Consider the following 18,786-nt stretch of genomic DNA (forward strand, 5'->3'; position numbering starts at 1 on the left):
TTACCTATAGGAAATTTTATCCCACTAGTTACGGAGGGAGCAGGAGTCAGCCTTACCCCCTGGCTAATGGAAACCTTAAATGTGGCACTACAGGGAACCCTGCTCAGAACACTTACTGTACACGTGGATGATCAGAAGAGGACTGGGCCCTGTTTCCTCTACCTAGAGAGGAGCCCTGAAGGGCTGCACCTGCTTCCTGTTGTACCCAGAACAAATAATTGGATTCCAGGGGTCAGCTGGTTGACCTTCTGTGTGACTACAGGGACACAACAAGCTACAAGAGGCCTTTTTGAATGAAGTGACTAGTTGACCGGTACCAACTGGATCTGGACTGACTCTGCTGGTAGCCTCTGCTGAAGTGTGACCTGGCCCCTATGTACTGTTCCTGAAGTCCTGGGAATCGCAGATGTGATCCAAATGAGCTCTTCAAGAAACCCTGAAAAGCTGGGGCTTAGAAAATCAGAAGGTAAAATCTTTGACCTGGACAAACCTTCCTTGTGTATTCAAACTGTGCTTCATCGTGGTCAGCCTGAAATCGCTCCTAGGTCCCAGTTTTATCTGCTTCATAGACCATCATGGGCGCTTAGTGATTTCTGCCTCTGTTTTTACATAAAAATTTGAAAATTGATATCTCCAGTTCCCCTTATTGATTTTTTTAATTGTTTTGGTGTCATTCTTTTTTATGAAAATATACTCTATTTTTTATGTTTGCTGTTTATAGACTTTCTTTACTGTTTTGGTACTACATAAATACTTAACACATTGCCTTAAGTTAAGTCCCCCCACTCTGTGTCATAGCTACCAGGAGCTGAGCTCAGGTTAATTTAGTGACTTTTGGGATTCACCTTAACAAGTTAATGTTATTATTCCTTGCAGTGGGCAACCACCTACATCAAACAATAATCCACTTTCTTTAATCAGGTTTTTGAGAACAGGGAAGCAAAGGGTTGTTACTGTCCTGTCACTTGTGCTAGAGTAATGGTGCAGGGACTCAGTTCCCCTTGTCAGTTTCTCAGGTGGTGCTGAAGCAAAATCAGTGCTTTAATGAACAAAAACTAAAGGACTGATTTAGAGTTTGGCGAATGTGTTACTCCGTCACAAATGTGACATATATTCCATCCGCCGTATTACAGGTTTGATACACTATAATGGAATTGTTATATGACGGATGCGATATCTGTCACGTTTGTGATGGTGTACCCCCCTCCGCCCAACTCTAAATCAGTCCCTAAGGTCAGCTATTCTTAAAAGTGTGATTATTTTTTCAAACTCAAAGGAATCATCATGATTGTTGTTAAAGTATCCTAAACCTTATTGCTAAGTATAATGCCTGGAGAGTACGATTTAATTTCTATTTTGCGAAATTACTTTCCTTGCAAACAGTGCTACCACCCTTGCAAACAAAATGAGCTGACTCTTTGACGACGAATTTCATTGGTCATCCCAAATGGAGAGGCTAGATCACAGACTCTAATCCTGCAGGCAATGTCCAAACAGCCTCAGCGTAGAAGCACTGAATTGCAAGTATTGACATGCAGGATGGGCATATCTGGCCAAAGGCCACAGCTATTGTTTCTATTGGCAGTGCAGGTCTTTCCTTCACAGAACAGTGAGATTATAACAGAGCTGGTGTGCTCATCAATCATTTATGACTCTGGAGTTTTAAGTAGGTGTGTTTGGTTGGCTTTAAATAGGTTCCCGTTTACTCATCAGTAATTCGAAACCTTTATCTTGAGATCAGTGGCGTACTCTTCTGATGGGAAAAATTCCAGTGGTCTCGGTTACCCTGGAAAGCAAATTCTATCAGCATGTGGTTTTGTATTAAATCTGAGCTTAATACTCTGAGTCTTTCAAGGAATAACCTGTCTTAACATCATAGTTCTGTTTGTCTTTCAAATGTAAACAACCCAAAACCACTCAACTCATGGGAAAAAAGTGTTTGCTGCCAATCCTCCAAGCTATCTCATGCTACCCCCAACTCTGCTCCAATTGAAGAATGAGTTGAAGACTCTCCTCTATAAAGAATATTACATCACAGCTTAAAGCACCCACAGCCCAGCTTCATCTCCTCTTGTTTGTTGACTTTATGGTTGTCTTTGACCTTGCCCAGCACGCTCTGCCTTTTGGCGAGGTTTGAACCATAGAAATACTATATACATACATACATGCATGCTCCTAGTAGATGCTCTCCACAGAATCAATTCCAGCTGGGGGACGCTACCCCTTGCTCTAGGTCCATTTCCTATGTTCTGTGGTGCTGCTGCAGACTTCACTTCCAACTGTGGAAGGTGCACCAATAACCTGGAACAACACTGCAGCATGAGAACTGGGCCACCTAAAATATGGTAGTGGGGGAGCATTGGGTTGCAGCGTTTGAGGGACTGAATTGAAACTCTATGACCTTTGTTTTGAGTTGGCTGGTAACATGGGAGGGCAGTACTTGCTTCCTTGGTACTAATTCCAACCATATCACCAACCTAGTAACAGCCCAGTTTGAGTATTTGGCTCACAATAGGAAATAACATTTTGTTCTAAGAATTACTGAGTCTTTGCTGTATGGAATCCCAAATTCAGGGCCCTTTTCCCCACACATTTTCCGGCTAATTTTAGAAAATGGAAATTGTGTGCAGAAAAGTATTTGGTTTTACCAGGTGTGCTCCCACACCCAGCAAAACTCAAGCTTGTGCTGGGTGATATTTCCTCAAAAACATGTGGAAGTATCACTCCATATAACTATCTGTGCTGCATTTTCTACCCATACCACTTACAACAACATGGATTTAGGTGTAGCGATGAGTAGACATGAGGTGATAGTTGAGATTGCCTTTAACAGCTAGCAATTTGGGCAGCACAATAATTTAAATGATTGGCAGTTTGCCTGATATAGACAATAGGATGGAATTTCTTCTACGCATCTAATTCTCACGTGTCCCCAGGGTTGTTGCAAATTAGATTTCTAAAGGAGTTGTGCCCTCCTGCTGTATACTGGCTCCCAAATATATTCATGTTATGGGGCATCACTGGAATTTTAGAGCTCTTGAGAGGGGAATAACACCGACGTGTCACATGTTTTTAAAGCCAAAAGTTATCTTTGCTTTTCTCATGTTAGCCCAGGCGCTAGGGGGACTCGAAACTCATGGGATATTCTCAGAAAATCAGCATACGTCTTAAACTGTACTCCCCTGATTGGCTGCTTAGAAATCAATGCCTCTTTTTAATGTTTCTCAAAAAGCAAGTATCCCTAGGGTACTTTCCAACAATCTGAGAAAAGCCATATGGAGTTACGTAACGCCTGAGGCACTGAGCATGCATGTATCATAGACCTCACCCTCACTCGATGCTGCACTGATGTCTGCACTGAAGAACTGTGTCCTGCTCAGATCATGGCTTCACCTAATGTCACCATGTGTGTGTCCTCTGCACACGAGTGCTTGGAGCCAGTACTCACCTCCACTATCAACTGCATGGAATATTCAGCTGCTGATGAGTGCCATAATGAACATCATAATACACAATCTATCAACATGTGGCTGTCCAATATAATGGAGCATGTTATCCATGAAGTGCGAGAGGATGGCCTTGATCTCTTTGGTGTAAGCCCTTGTCTAGCTACTTAGCAGAAGGGTGATCTAAAGAAAATCAATGTTCAGTGCAAAGGATGAGGGAGAGAGGCCACAACCGCCTGAAGTTTGACTACCTTTCTTCTCCTTTGTTTTGACCTCTTATATCTACAGGTCTGAGACCTAAAGTTACTTTGTCAGAATCTGTTGTTTATTCTACACATTCATTCATTTCCATCTTCACTGGGGAAGGTGTGCCACCAGCAAGCCATAAGAAACAAAATAAAGACCCACCTCGTCCTTTACTGCTGAGTATGATCCCATTTAGATAGAAATTTTTTGAAGGTTCAAGTCTGCATTACCTTTCAGTAATTAATGCAGTTTTAACCGCACACTCACCTGAAACAGAAACTGGAGAGAAGAATACTCCTTGAGCTACATTCAAAGCTCATAACATCTTTTTTGTCAAACGATGGTTTCTTTTGTTGCTTGATAAGATGAAATTAAAGTTGACAGCGAGCGAAGCGCCCCTAAGAACTGCAGGCCTGATTTATACTGTGGCGGGCGGGCTGTTTCTCTGTCAGTGAGATAGGGTACATTACACTGTCAACCTTAAGGAGGTGCCACCCACAAAATTGAGAAGTGGACACCGAGCAGATGGTCATTTCTTAAAGCATTGACAGGAACCACAGTATACCGTGCTCTCCCATGGTGAGGGGAGCATTTAGAAGTTTTACCGACAGGGTTTTCTTGGTAGTGACGAGCAGTGAAAACTCACATCTAAATCCTCCCATTAAAATCAGGGGGATGGAATGAGAGGTCTTCCTTTGACGGCCTTTTATCCACAGGGTTGTCGGGGTGTTTAATCACAGCAGGGACAGAGTAATCTCCACAGTGATTAAAACTGAGGTCTGCCTGCATGTACATTTGGCAAGTGGACCACATTCTTGCTGTTGCAACAGAGTATCTATACCTCCAAGATATGAATCATCGCCTAGGTTACAAAAAATGCCTCTGTCTGAATGGGTTTCAAGTATTTCTTACAGGTAAGTACTTTGCTCTTTTTATGGATAATCTTTTTGCACCCTTCACTAGACAGTCAATGTCCCTTTGATCTCTTGGGCATTAATAGCTCATGAGTGCATACAATTAAGAATGAGTTATTGCAGATATTTCTATCGAGTTGTGAAGTACACACTAGGCATGGCTGCACTAATTATTTATTGGAGTGTTTTTCTTTAATGGTTGGTCCAATGAAGAAATGCCACCAAATTGTTATGTTGGATATTAAACATGCAGATGTTAATCTATTGCTAGAAAAGCATTGAAATGCTGCCCTTCTGCCAGTTCAAACTGACATTCTTGCCTGATTACAATCAATGTATTGTGATATGCCAAATCAATCTTTAATGCAGTGTTTATGTTTTCTGTTCCTTACACCAAAGAAAGAAGATATGGAAGCACTTCCTGGATACCTCTCTTTGCATCAGTCTGCCGAACATTTGACTTTAAAGTGGACGCCGAACCAACTCATGAATGGAACTCTAGGAGACTCTGAACTAGAGAAAAGGTAATATATTAATAACCGTTTTAGAAACTCATAGTTAGAGAAGCAGTAAAGTGTCCAGACAAGACTTCCAGAATATCTGAGGCAGAGGAAAATGAATGCTCATGGGTGGGATCTTGTAGCTAGAAAATAGATATGCTCATAGAAAGAACCACTGAAGTCTCCACCCCAGAGAAGAGGTCTTATGTTTGTGATTCTCGTAGACAGTACCACTGAAAAATACAAGCTAAAGAAGAGGACTTATATTTGTGATGCTTGTAGATAGGACTACTGAAGTCACCAAATGAGAGCAAAGATCTTATGTTTTTGATGCTCATAGACAGAACTACTGAAAAATACAAACGAGAAAAGAGGTATTATGTTTGTTGTACTTGGAGATAGGAATGGTGCAGTCTACACTCTAGAGAAGAGGTCTTATCTTTCTGAAGCTCGTAGTTGGGACTGCTGAAGACACCAAACTAGAGAAAAGGTCTTATGTTTTGATGCTCGTAGATAGGATTACTGAAGTCTCCAAACGAGAGAAGACATCTTATGTTTGTGATGCTTGTAGATATGACTAAGGGCCTCATTACGAGGCTGGCGGTCCAAAGACCTCAGGCCTTGCGGTCACGGTTAGACTGCCACAACTGAGGCGGTCCAACCACCACACTACAACCTGGTGGGCGGACCCGGCAGGAGACCACTGTTTGCGCGACTCACATTGTTTCCGATGGGGTAGCGGCGGTCTGAGGTGTACTCAGCCAGGGCGGTGCTGAACTCAGTGCAGCCTGGCTGATTACAACTCACCTTACTCCAGCCTTTTCAAGACGGTCATCCCGCCATGGAAAGGCTGGCGGTAAGGGTGTGCTGGGTGCCACAGGGGGGCCTATGCCCAGCACCCTGGGAATGCGCACTGTCTGCTTTGCAGACAGTGCGCATTCCCAGGGTGCTGGACGCACCCCTGTGCGATGCCATTGGACTCAGCTCCATGTGGGACTGCTGAAGACTCCAAACTAGAGAAGAGGTCTCATGTTTGTGATGCTCGTAGTAGACAGAACCGCTGAAGTTGCCATTCAAGAGAGGAAATGATATCTTATGTTTCTGATGCTTGTAGTTGGGACTGTCGAAGACTCCAAAGTAGAGAAAAGATTTTTGCCTGTAATGCTCGTAGTTAGGACCACTAGAGAAGAAGTCTTATGTTTGAGATGCTTGTAGGTAGGAGTAGATTCCACCTTAGAAAAAAGGGATTATGTTTGTGGAGAGGGCTGTGAGTGACTCTGACTTACAGAGTCGGTATGGTCTTGGACAGGATTGCCAAAGTTTCTAAACTATAGAAAAGGTGTAATACCAACGAAGACGACAGCCAGAGATTCTGATTGACACATACCATTGCCTACCACCGCCTGGCTAGCAAAGAACTGTTCCAGCAGTAAAATTCCACATTTGGTGTAAATCAAATATCCCACTTTAACCCCTTCCCATCCCTAGGAACAAACTAAAACTATAGGAAGTTATTAGTAGTGGCCTATTATAAAAGGACAACGACGACAATATACTTTAAAGATGCTGGAAATATACTTTAAAGAATGCTGGAAACACGCCGAAGTCAACGCTCTACTAAAGAAACCTACGGCTGACCTGAGCGACATGAAAAACTTCCGCCCCATCTCTCTTCTGCCTTTCCCAGCCAAAGTAATAGAGAAGACCGTCAACAAACAGCTGACCACCTTCCTGGAAGACAACAACCTGCTCGACCCCTCACAAACCGGATTCCGAACCAACCACAGCACTGAAACCGCCCTCATCTCAGTCACAGACGACATCAGAACCCTGATGGACAACGGTGAAACAGTCGCTCTCATTCTTCTCGACCTCTCGGCTGCCTTTGACACCGTCTGTCACCGCACCCTAATCACCCGCCTCCGCTCCACCGGGATCCAAGGCCAGGCCCTGGACTGGATCGCCTCCTTCCTCGCAAACCATTCCCAAAGAGTTTACCTCCCTCCGTTTCGCTCAGAACCCACCGAGATCATCTGCGGCGTACCTCAAGGCTCTTCGCTCAGCCCGACACTCTTCAATGTCTACATGAGCCCCCTCGCCAACATCGTACGCAAGCACGACATCATCATCACCTCCTATGCCGACGACACCCAACTTATACTCTCCCTCACCAAGGACCCCGCCAGCGCCAAGACCAACCTACAAGAGGGTATGAAGGACGTCGCAGATTGGATGAGGCTCAGCCGCCTAAAGCTGAACTCTGAAAAAACGGAAGTCCTCATCCTCGGCAACACCCCGTCCGCCTGGGACGACTCCTGGTGGCCCACGGCCCTCGGCACCGCACTGACCCCCACAGACCACACCCGCAACCTCGGCTTCATCTTGGACCCTCTTCTCACCATGACCAAGCAAGTCAACGCTGTGTCCTCCGCCTGCTTCCTCACCCTCCGCATGCTCCGCAAGATCTTCCGCTGGATCCCCGCCGACACCAGAAAAACCGTGACCCACGCCCTCGTCACGAGCCGCCTGGACTATGGCAACACCCTCTACGCCGGGACCACAGCCAAACTCCAAAATCGCCTGCAACGCATTCAAAACGCCTCGGCCCGCCTCATCCTCGACGTACCCCGCAGCAGCCACATCTCCACACACCTGAGACACCTGCATTGGCTCCCAGTCAGCAAAAGGATCACCTTCCGACTTCTCACCCACGCACACAAAGCCCTCCACGACAAGGGACCGGAATACCTCAACAGACGCCTCAGCTTCTACGTCCCCACCCGCCTCCTCCGCTCCTCTGGCCTTGCACTCGCTGCTGTCCCTCACATCCGCCGCTCCACGGCGGGTGGGAGATCTTTCTCCTTCCTGGCGGCCAAGACCTGGAACTCCCTCCCCACCAGCCTCAGGACCACCCAGGACCACTCCGCTTTCCGGAGACTCCTAAAGACCTGGCTGTTCGAGCAGCGATAACCCCCCTTTTTCCCCTAGCGCCTTGAGGCCCGCACTGGTGAGTAGCGCGCTTTATAAATGTTAATGATTTGATTTGATTTGATTTAAAGATCTCGCAGAAGTGGTAATAACTAAAAGCTATACTGCGACATAACTTGGGAAATCTCCACTGGAACAAGCCGCAACACCTTAAAATACATAGTGCAAAGTAGTTCCTTGTATTCACAAGCCAAAAGTCTCATGAAACGGTTGCAGCTTGTCTCAATTTCTATTAGATTGTTATCCATGGAAAGGGTGATGTTCTACATGGCTAAAATGACCCATAACTTATTTAGTCAAGCCTGCAATATGGGTAAAGTGTTTTTCTCCATTATGCCAGGATTACTTGGGTTGCCACCAGTAAAGCCATAACTAGTGCTTTCCTCTTACAGATATGTGGTATCTGGCTGAGGGAAAGCATTGACCCAAAAGAAGTACATTTGGATTCATCAACACTTGGACTGCAAAGGCTCTGTTGATCTTTTGTTTTCCCATCCCTCACTAACTCTGCCTAGTTTGGGCCACAACCACATTATGTGTAGCAGAGTATTTGTGTCCTCACATTCTTGTATGCAGTGATTGCTCCTATCCGTATTCCAATTTGCTAATTTATCCAGTGTCCTATAGCAATGGGTTATGATTTTACAATGGGTTTTTACTAGCCTGCGTGTTATGTGCAAAGCGGCAAGCACTGTCATGTAGTCTTGGTATTAAGCTATAATATGTGGAATTGGTAAAAAACTATACAACAGTTTATTGAGTATTCACAGGGCCTTGCCTTTCCAATTGTAAGAATTAATCAGGTCTAGGAGCTGTTGAGATCCAGGGTGGCGCAGGCGTATCATAGTTTGGAATATATACAGGATCTGGGGAAGAGTCTTCATTTTAACTATTGCTATCCTGCTAGCCATGAAAATTCCTTCATAAGCTGGGCTTAAAGTCTTTCCAAATGTACTGGAGAAGGAGTACAGTAATTCAGGGTGACTACATGTGCTGTGACCACTTTGCCCCCCCAAATATTTTATTGACTTTGAATTCCACAGGAATGTTTATAAGCTTATGTAGGTCTTCATGTGGCAGCAGGTGGACTAGGAGGGCTTCTCACAAGTATAGCCTCGGCAAAGGCCTATAATGCAAGTGCAAATATATTGCTTAGTGCTAGGCTCATCCATGGCCTCCCCCTGTTTTAGTGGCAGCGTGTAGTGCCAGTTTCTGTATAGCTATGACAAGATCTCATTGAAGGGGACCTCCTCCTTGGACTAAAGCTGTTGATAAAATGTCCTAACGGCCTCTGTTTTCGTCTCATAATTTAGGGACATGCCCCCCTTGTTATCAATTATCTTTTAAGTCCTATTTGGATGTCCATCATTTTTCTCACATTATTGCCAGCACCACAATATTTTGGTTTTGTTCTGAAAAGGGTGTACTCTGCTCTGTCCTGATATAGAGCCTTAAGCTCAGTCATGAGTGCCAAGCTTTCATGCCAGTTTATTTGAGCAACACAAAAGGATGATGGACGGAGTGTGTAAACTTTTCAAACACTCACCCCCAGTCACAGATCTGGGTTTAATCCATTGTTCTTTTGCTCACCATGCCACCCCAGTTTGGACCTAACCATATGCAAATCCATCTTGACCCTGTTCAGCCCGAACTGCCAGGCCAGGTCCTCCCTGGACCGGAAACAAGCATCCTGGGACCGGTTTCAGGGTATCACCCTTAATCAGCCAGTCTAACTTGAATCCAGTGGCACAGTGAGCAAGGGACCCACATCTGGGCATACTGTTGTGATCTTAAATGTTTTACGTCTATTCCTAGCATGTGTATGCTGGGCCTGGAACCTTGGTGACATCAAGACTCACGTTCTGGAGCCTGGTTGATGCTGATGTTCCAGGCACTAACAATGATTCTGTGTCAGTTGGATTGCTTGGCAGCCCAGTAGCAGCCGTTTCCTTTTGGGTTGTTTATTTCCTGAATAAATCTTCTTCTTGTACTTTTCCTGATGTTCCGTCGTTTATACTTACAACACATACCCTTCCCACTTAGGGCAACTTTAGCAACACAAAAGGATTAGTTTATTTGAGGCAGTCCTTTCATGCCTCTCTCCACTTCAGTTTGTGATGCTTCCAGTGCGGAGCCAGCAGCAGCTTGGACCATGTTATATTGCACTGCAGCTTTGATGAAAATGCCCCCAGTGTAGATTTTCCTTGAATCACAGAGAGAGGTGGAGGTAACATATTGGATGTTGTTTTTACTTAAATATCTTGTTATCACCTCCCCTACCTCTGCACTAACTGCGGGGTCATGTAGGAGAAATTACTCTAGCCATGAACCCAGCGATATATTAATGTTCACCACCATGTCAATCATGAGCGCGATTGAGGCATGATACGATACAGCCAATGTCCATACACGTAACCTCTCCCTAAACCTGGTTCTTATAAGAAAATGATCAAGATGTACGTAGGTCTTGTGGGCTGAAGACTAGATTGTGAATTCTACATTGTTTGGATGGATTTCCTGTTCTATTTCTATTAGCTCTATCTCTACAAGCCACTAACAAAGGCAGGTCGAGATAGTATCCCTCCCATCAATATTTTACTGGGTCCATTACCGGGTTCACCCACAAATAAGTCATCTTGAGTATGCTCAGTGTTGTGGAGATTGCTATCCTATAAAATGATTGAGGAATGATTCCTAGTTTGTGTTGGCGCCATTTAGGTTGACTATGGTATAGTCTCTTGTGCCCACTTAGAATACTGTGCCTAGCATTCTCCCTACCTTGTCAAGAAGTACTGTATTCACCATCCCCTCAAAAAAACGGCTGCAAAAGATAGCAATCCCTGCCTTCTTCCCACGGAGGAAAAATTTTGAATCAGCAAATATTCTGATTTCATTCGAGGTCTATCCTTTGCCAGTAATTGTGTCTCCTGCAGCAAACACGTCAGCCCCTGGAGTTTTTTAAACGTTCAGAACCATCAACCTTTTAGCTGATGATTTTCAGCCCTTGTTAATCATGACTGCTTTACCTTTTTTCATGATTTAGGGTGTGCTGCTGTGTGCTTGTGTACCATGTTCTGGGCACCCAGGTAAAGTCCATAGTTGGAAGCATAAGCAACTCACCATCGTTACTATTCAAATGTGTTGACCTTCTCCCCACATCGCCTCCTTTAGAACAAAAGGGTCATAAAATTGAACCTGAAGCATCAGCCCAAACAAAATTAAAACCCTTGTTAGGGTACGTGTGAGACAGTGATGAACATCCTGAAATGTTATCAACCCTCAAAAAACCTCCCCTCCAGCCACGGCCATTTTTGATCAGGGAACCATCTTCTGTTGCTCCACCATTCTCCACCTCCCTGATCACATCATGTCTAGATCTCTCAATGTCTGGTAGATGGAGAAATGTTTTTCCAGCTCCTGTTCACAGTTAACTATTGAAGGCTGACATGCTTCTTGGTTACTGAGGTGGTGGTATTGCCTGTGTCTTCAGTGTTCATAACTCAGTCAGGGTAATTAATTCCTCTTTTTCCTCAAAGAAGTGAACTTGGGTCAAAACATTGATATAAGCCTCTTTGTCTTTGTTGCCCTCCCAAATTTGTTTCGGTCCAGGCAAATGGGAGGGTTGTCTGGGCAGTTGCGAATGTAGTGAAGCAGCTTTTGCATAAAGGCATGCAAGTCTGAGCCATCAGCTCCTTGAGGCAGACCTAAAATTCTGATAATATTACTTCTTAATCTGTTGTCAGAGTCTTCCTCAAAAACCTTCAAATGGATTCCCACAGCGACCAGGAAAACCGTCACTCACACACTAATCAGTAGCAGGCTAGACTATGGCAACGCCTTATACGCCAGCACCACACTCAAACTCAAGCGCAAACTCCAGAGAATCCAGAACACAGCCTCACGCCTCATCATGAACCTCCCCCGCCACAAACACATGTCACCACACCTCAAATCCCTCCACTGGCTCCCCATAGACAAAAGGATCACATTCAAAATCCTCATCCACGCACACAAATCCCTCCACAACACCAGTCCATCCTACCTCAACAATAGAATAAACTTCCACACCCCCACCCGCCATCTCAGATCCACCAACCTTACACTCGCCACAATCCCATGCATCCAACACACCACCACAGGGGGCAGATCCTTCTCTTATCTCGCCCCAAAGGCCTGGAACTCCCTCCCCTTCAACCTCCGCAAGACCCAAGACCTCCTGCTCTTCAGAAAAAACCCCAAGACATGGCTTTTCGAACAGTGATCGGACCACCTCCCCCACCCGAAGCGCCTTGAGACCCTCACGGGTGAGTAGCGCGCTTTACAAATTTCTTTGATTGATTGATTGATTGATTCCTGCTTAACAGCTAGATAGTCTTAATGTTCCTCCAGGGCCAAGACTCTAGTGGTCAGGTGATGGATCTCCTTGGACCTTGTATCTAAAGTGCTTTTTAAGTAATTAATTCTAATGTCATGCCTGGTATTGTCCTGCTGCATCTCCTTTGGGGAGTTCTTGATGTCAGCCCTGATTGTGCCAACCTCTTCTTTGATTTCTTGAGTAATTGTTGCAAATATTCATGTGAAATGGCTAGTCTTGATGGAGACTCTGCTGCCCTCTCCGGTGAGGTTCAAATAGAGGTTGACGCTTTTTCTTGCTTGCCATTCCTGGCAACTTTGCTGGTACACATCTCAAAGTCTCTCTGCAACTCCTGTTGTCACCCATTGCCTAGGAAGGCGAGGCATGCGCCCTTCGAGCCCTGTGTGGAAAGATTTTATTTCTTTTCAGAGGATTGTACTACTGAATATTGGGAACTATAGATTTACTAAATGTAACTCCACATCTATATTCCGTGCAGATATATTACTAAGCAGGTAAATATATGTTGAGTTAGGTATAGTTATTCTAGACATACTTACCTGGCAATATTTTTATTTTGTTAGTTTGTCCTTGATATTGTGACCCATTGATATTCTTAGGTTAGGCCGGAAGTGTTCCTTGTGTCCAGCTTTGTGAGACCCAGGGCTTTAAGTGGGCCAGTTCCCTCCACATCTCAGATCTGGCAGTGATTAAAATCGACTATTGAAACGGGGTCCTAATGGTCCTATAATTATGTCCTTTTGTTTTTTTAAATCTGTTTATTGAACATAATAGAGATTGTCAGGAACAGTCGCCCACAAAGGCAGGTAATCATGTACATATATACAAACCCATACAGTGAGATACACATATTGATGTGCCATGTGAACATAACAATGAACTGTGCCACATTAGTAACGATTATTGAGGTTGTATTGCGTGTGGGGCGGCGAGATTTATCCATGTCTGGTATAGGGGACGTGGTGATGTATTTATTTATTTATTGGGGGCTCATTAGTGATCTATTTCGTATTCCTAGATATGTGGGGAAGTTTGTCAGTCGGGGGCCATTTTAGCCTCAACGTGGCCAGGTCTTTTACGAGCAGGTAATATTGTAATTAGAGTCCTATGTGTGCGGTGTTTGCTGCTGCCTAATAATGTATGGCGGGTTGGGCATGCAGGTTACCTCTGATGAGGTGCAAACGACACTGGGTAGGAGGAGACTATTTGTCTATTCAGTACCATGAAATAGACATAAGGCTCAAGGTGGGTACGTATCATTCTTGGCTTCCATATTACCAATAAAAGCATCCCATATTTCAGAGCCTCCCGGGGCCAGCCCTCTGTATGGTAATTGGCTTAGTGTCTGAGCCTCCGCGTGGGAGTATTGCAGCAGGTCCCGCAACCAATTGGTATATCCCGGGGAGTGTGGAGCCTTCCAGTGAGTTGCTATCAAGCGCTTAAACACTGTGAAATCCAGATAGATAAATCTGTGTAACTGTTTGTCCCCTTTGGCTCGGTGGCGCAGACCTAGAAGGCAAGACTCAGGTTCTATATTTAGAGTATGATCTGTGATATCAGCTATGGTGTCAGTAATATGTTGCCAGGCTGTGGCTAATGGGTAACATTTTCACACCATATGGTAGAAATCTGCTGATGGGTGCGCACATCTGGGACGTAGCGGGTTCGATCCAGGGTATATCCATTTTATGCGGGATGGGGACAAATAAGAGTGATGCACGTAATTAAACTGAGTTTAACGGAGTCTAGTGTTGCGAGAAACATTTTTCACAGCAGATAGTGCTGCCGTCCAGGCGTATGGGGACAGGGGGGATGGGAGTACCTCATCCCATCAGGCTTTAGCGTGCGTCTGTTCGGGGCAGACAGAGCTAATAATGTCGAGTATAATCTTGAAATTGCACCTCTTCTACTTCCAGCCGAGAGAATCAATGTAAGCAGCTGTGATTCTTGCAGTTCAGCACTACCCTGTTCCCACGTGACGCCCAGCAAGTGTTTGATTGTGCAGTATGTTAAGAAGGCGCCGACATGAATTCCTACAGTCGCCATAAGCTCACTAAAAGATCTCAGTGTGGAGCCTACGTAGAACTCTCCTATGTTCACCAGACCCATTTCGCGCCATTTAGACACGTCATGGTGCTTTGTCAGAGCATGGGCCCTAGGTAATTGTGTCCATGGGAGCAAAGGAGAGTATTGCGTCTGGGGGCCTCTGCCATGGAGATATCGCTGCCAGCATGATTTGGCTACCTCTAGCGAAATGGAGCCTTGTGGTGAACGGCATGATCCGTCTAACAGCCAAGTTAGCACTGAGAGTGGCGCTAGTGTTTTCGTTATCACTGTACGTTCTGCTGAGGGGGTCTCGCCAAGCCATGAGGCCGGCCACTGCAGTTGGGCGGCCGCATAATACAGTTCGAGATTGGGCATGCCTAGTCCTCCCTCCTTCAGTGGGTATTGTGCTATGGACAGCGCTACTCTACGTCTGTCCCTGCCCCATAATAGGTCAGTCGTTATTGACTGCAGGGACTTGAAGAATGAGCAAGGCAGGACAATCGGGAGTGCTGTGAAATAATATAGAAATCTCGGGAGGATGAGCATTTTTGCGATGGCCACCCGCCCCATAGGTGACAAAGGAAGAGGCACCCAGAATGGTAAAGAGCCGCGGACTGAACGAAGAACCCTGTCTATGTTGCCTTCCCTAAGATCATCTGCGGAGTGATATATCTGTACACAGAAATACTTAATAGTAGAGTGGCACCATGGTAGTTGATAATTTCGTAGGATCAAGCGGAGCTCCAATGGTGCGCGGGAGAGAGGGAAAATGCAAGATTTAGACCAGTTGACCCATAGGCCAGAGATGGTTGCAAAAGTATCAAGTCTCTCCATCACTCTGACCATGGAGATAGCATGCTCGTGCAAATATATCAGGGCGTCATCCACGTACAAAGTGATAATATCATATGTATTAATTTCTGGGATGCCCCACATATGTGCCCGCATGCGTAGTCTGACAGCCAGTGGTTTCATGGCTATTGCCAAAAGTAGGGGAGACAGCGGACAGCCCTGCCTGGTGCCCCTGCCTATTGGGAAGGACTCTGATATGACTTGCCCCATTTTGACGCGGGCCGTGGGCTTGGCATACAATGTCTTGATCCATTTAATGTATCCTGCGCCAAATCCCATCGCTTCTAACAAACCAATGAGAAAGTACCAGCTCAGCGTATCAAACGCCTTTTCTATATCCAGTGACAGGGCCACCGCACCGGGGGGAGACTAGGAGTTGTTGGTGTGTACTATATGAAGTAGTCTCCTGATATTCAGGAAGGTATTTCTACCGGGTATGAAGCCCGATTGATCCTCATGGATCAGATGTGGCAAAAAGGGAAGGAGTCTGTTTGCGAAGATTTACCCCAACAACTTACCGTCTGAATTGAGCAAGGAGAGAGGGCGGTATGATCGAACATCCTGAGGGTCACGGGCGGGTTTTGGAAGCACAACTATAAGAGCTTCGTTCATCGAGTCCGGCAATTGCACCCTATCGTATGCTTCATTGAACACTCAAAGCAATGGCTGTAAAAGGTGATTAGCTTGAGACATCAAGTACTCCACTGGCAGTCCATCCAACCCAGGTGCCTTGTTACGGGCCATCTGTGATAGCACTAGACAAATATCCTCTATACCAATTGGGCCATCTAATGCGTCCGCCTGTGCGGTCTGCAGAAGTCTCCGGGGGGCGGCCATTAAAAAGTCAACCATTTGCTCTGCTGGCGGGGAGGAAGGGGCGAGTATAGGGACCGGTAATAGGTATAAAAGGCTTCGTTAATTTCTACTTGTGAATTGACTATCGACCCTGAGAGTAAACGGATTGCGCCTATGGGCGAGGGCTGAGTAGTCTGTCGAACAAGCCAAGCCAGTAAGCGGCCTTCCCTATCACCCTCCGCGTATTGACGTGTCATATAATGTCTAGAGTCCTGTTTGCTCAATCTGGTATCTGCCTCTCTATGACTGGCTCTCAACGATTGCAGCTCCTCCACTGGCATCTCATTACCTGCTACTGTAATCTCCGCCTCACGCAACCTGGATTCCAACCTCGCAATCTCTCTCACCAATACCTGCCGAACCCCCACTGAAGCAGCCATGCAGTGGCCCTGCACCACTACCTTGTGGGCATCCCACTCAGTTGCTCAGTGGGATGTTGGATTATCAATCAGGGAGAAGTAGGTGGATAAGCACTGGGCAAGGTCAGTACAGAAGGGGGTGTCAGATAGTGCTTCTACCTGCAGGCGCCATGTGGGGATCTGAGTGCGTGGTCTCCCCCAACCCAGTACTGCGCGTAGCGGGCTATGGTCTGATATGGTGTGAGACAGATAATCCGACGCTCGTATCTTGTGTACCATTGCCGGCGATGTGAGGATCATGTCTTTTCTGGTGTGTAAGCTGTGGACAGGGGAGTAGAAGGAATATTCACACTATGGCCCTCATTCTGACCCTGGCGGTCTTTGACCGCCAGGGCGGAGGACCGCGGGAGCACCGCCGACAGGCCGGCGGTGCTCCAATGGGGATTCCGACCGCGGCGGTAAAGCCGCGGTCGGACCGGCACCACTGGCGGGGTCTCGCCAGTGTACCGCGGCCCCATTGAATCCTCCGCGGCGGCGCAGCTTGCTGCACCGCCGCGGGGATTCCGACCCCCACTACCGCCATCCAGATCCCGGCGGTCGGACCGCCGAGATCCGGATGGTGGTAGGGGGGGTCGCGGGGCCCCTGGGGGCCCCTGCAGTGCCCATGCCACTGGCATGGGCATTGCAGGGGCCCCCGTAAGAGGGCCCCTACATGTATTTCACTGTCTGCTGCGCAGACAGTGAAATACGCGACGGGTGCAACTGCACCCGTCGCACAGCTTCCACTCCGCCGGCTCGATTCCGAGCCGGCTTCATCGTGGAAGCCTCTTTCCCGCTGGGCTGGCTGGCGGTCTGAAGGCGACCGCCCGCCAGCCCAGCGGGAAAGTCAGAATTACCGCTGCGGTCTTTCGACCGCGGAACGGTAACCTGACGGCGGGACTTTGGCGGGCGGCCTCCGCCGCCCGCCAAGGTCAGAATGAGGGCCTATGTCTGGTGTCCTAAGCGCCAAACATCACACAAGCCTTTTTTCAACGTCCAAGCCTCCAGTTCGCGTGAGATCTGGCTGCTCGGGGCAGTCGGAAGTGGTGGGAAGGACCTATCTATGTGATTGTCCAGGACGCAATTAAAGTCCCCACCCCAGATACTATCTACTGCTAGATCTCGGAGTAACCCCGCTGATAATGTATGTACAAAGCTGTGTGGATTAGTATTGGGAGTGTATAGTGCCACTAGTGACAGTGGTGCACCATCCAGGCTACCCTCTAGCACCACATATCGGCCATCAGGATCAATCTGCGTGCGGGCGACCACATAGGGCACCCCTAGGGCGATCCAGATCGCTACCCCACAGGCAAAGGACGAAGACACAGTGCCAAACAATTGCCCTTTCCAGTTTATTCGCATTTTGTCTAGAGTGGCATCTGACAGGTGTGTTTCTTGAAGCATAGCAAAATGCACCTGGTATCGTTTCAGATATGCGTGTATGCGCTGTCGCCTGCGTGGAGTCGCCATCCTCCTCACATTCCATGTAAGCACCCATGGGTGTGTGTTTGTCCTTGTAAGGTCATAGAAATGTGGAGAGGTTAGCTGGTGGGGGAGTGCAAGGAGCCCAGCCCATGATGACCCCTTAGGAGCATCCAGAACATCCCACCCCGACGTGTTCGCCCCCAAGAGCCTACAGCGTGCTCGCCGCCTTCTAGGATAAGTGTGATGTGTGGCAGTGATGAAACAAACCCATGAAAGAACAATGGGAGAACCCCATTGAAAAACAACGAAAAAGTAGAAACAAGAACAGCAATATTAAACAATAGCACTGAATGTGCAAGAGCAAAACAGATCCTGCAAGCAGGCATAAGGTTGAACAGGTCCATATGGAGTGGGGCGCGGATGATGTAGGCCAACTCTGGGGGTTCAGGTTCCCAGCCCTACGGATGGTCACGCTCGACCCGCTGCTCCGTACCCCAGAGGGGGAGGCCCCTGATGTGTGCCATATGTCCAGCACCACGCATCCGCTGGTTCAACACTGGCACCCACAGCCAGTCGCGCGGAAGACCGAGGGCACATCACATCTTGGGATGTCTAGATGCCGGAACGAGGGGTGCAGTTTAAATGTCATCAGCCGAGCGTGGAGTGAGAATCGAACCCGAGAGGGAGTACGCAGATTCAGAGCGGGACTCGTGTTCAGGTTCAGTGTCCAATTGATCT

General features: G+C 46.9%; 1 protein-coding gene across 2 annotated transcripts in view; it reads left to right on the forward strand.

Moving 5' to 3' along the window:
• Positions 1-18,786, forward strand: part of SGSM2 (small G protein signaling modulator 2) — a 761,725-nt gene that overhangs the window by 516,285 nt on the left and 226,654 nt on the right. For both annotated transcript variants that reach the window (XM_069227030.1, XM_069227029.1), the window contains exon 8: positions 5,006-5,130. In XM_069227030.1, the coding sequence (XP_069083131.1) occupies positions 5,006-5,130 (125 nt within the window). The remainder of the gene's footprint in view (positions 1-5,005; positions 5,131-18,786) is intronic.

Source organism: Pleurodeles waltl, chromosome 3_2 (genome assembly GCF_031143425.1).
Source record: "Pleurodeles waltl isolate 20211129_DDA chromosome 3_2, aPleWal1.hap1.20221129, whole genome shotgun sequence".
Lineage (NCBI taxonomy): Eukaryota > Metazoa > Chordata > Amphibia > Caudata > Salamandridae > Pleurodeles > Pleurodeles waltl.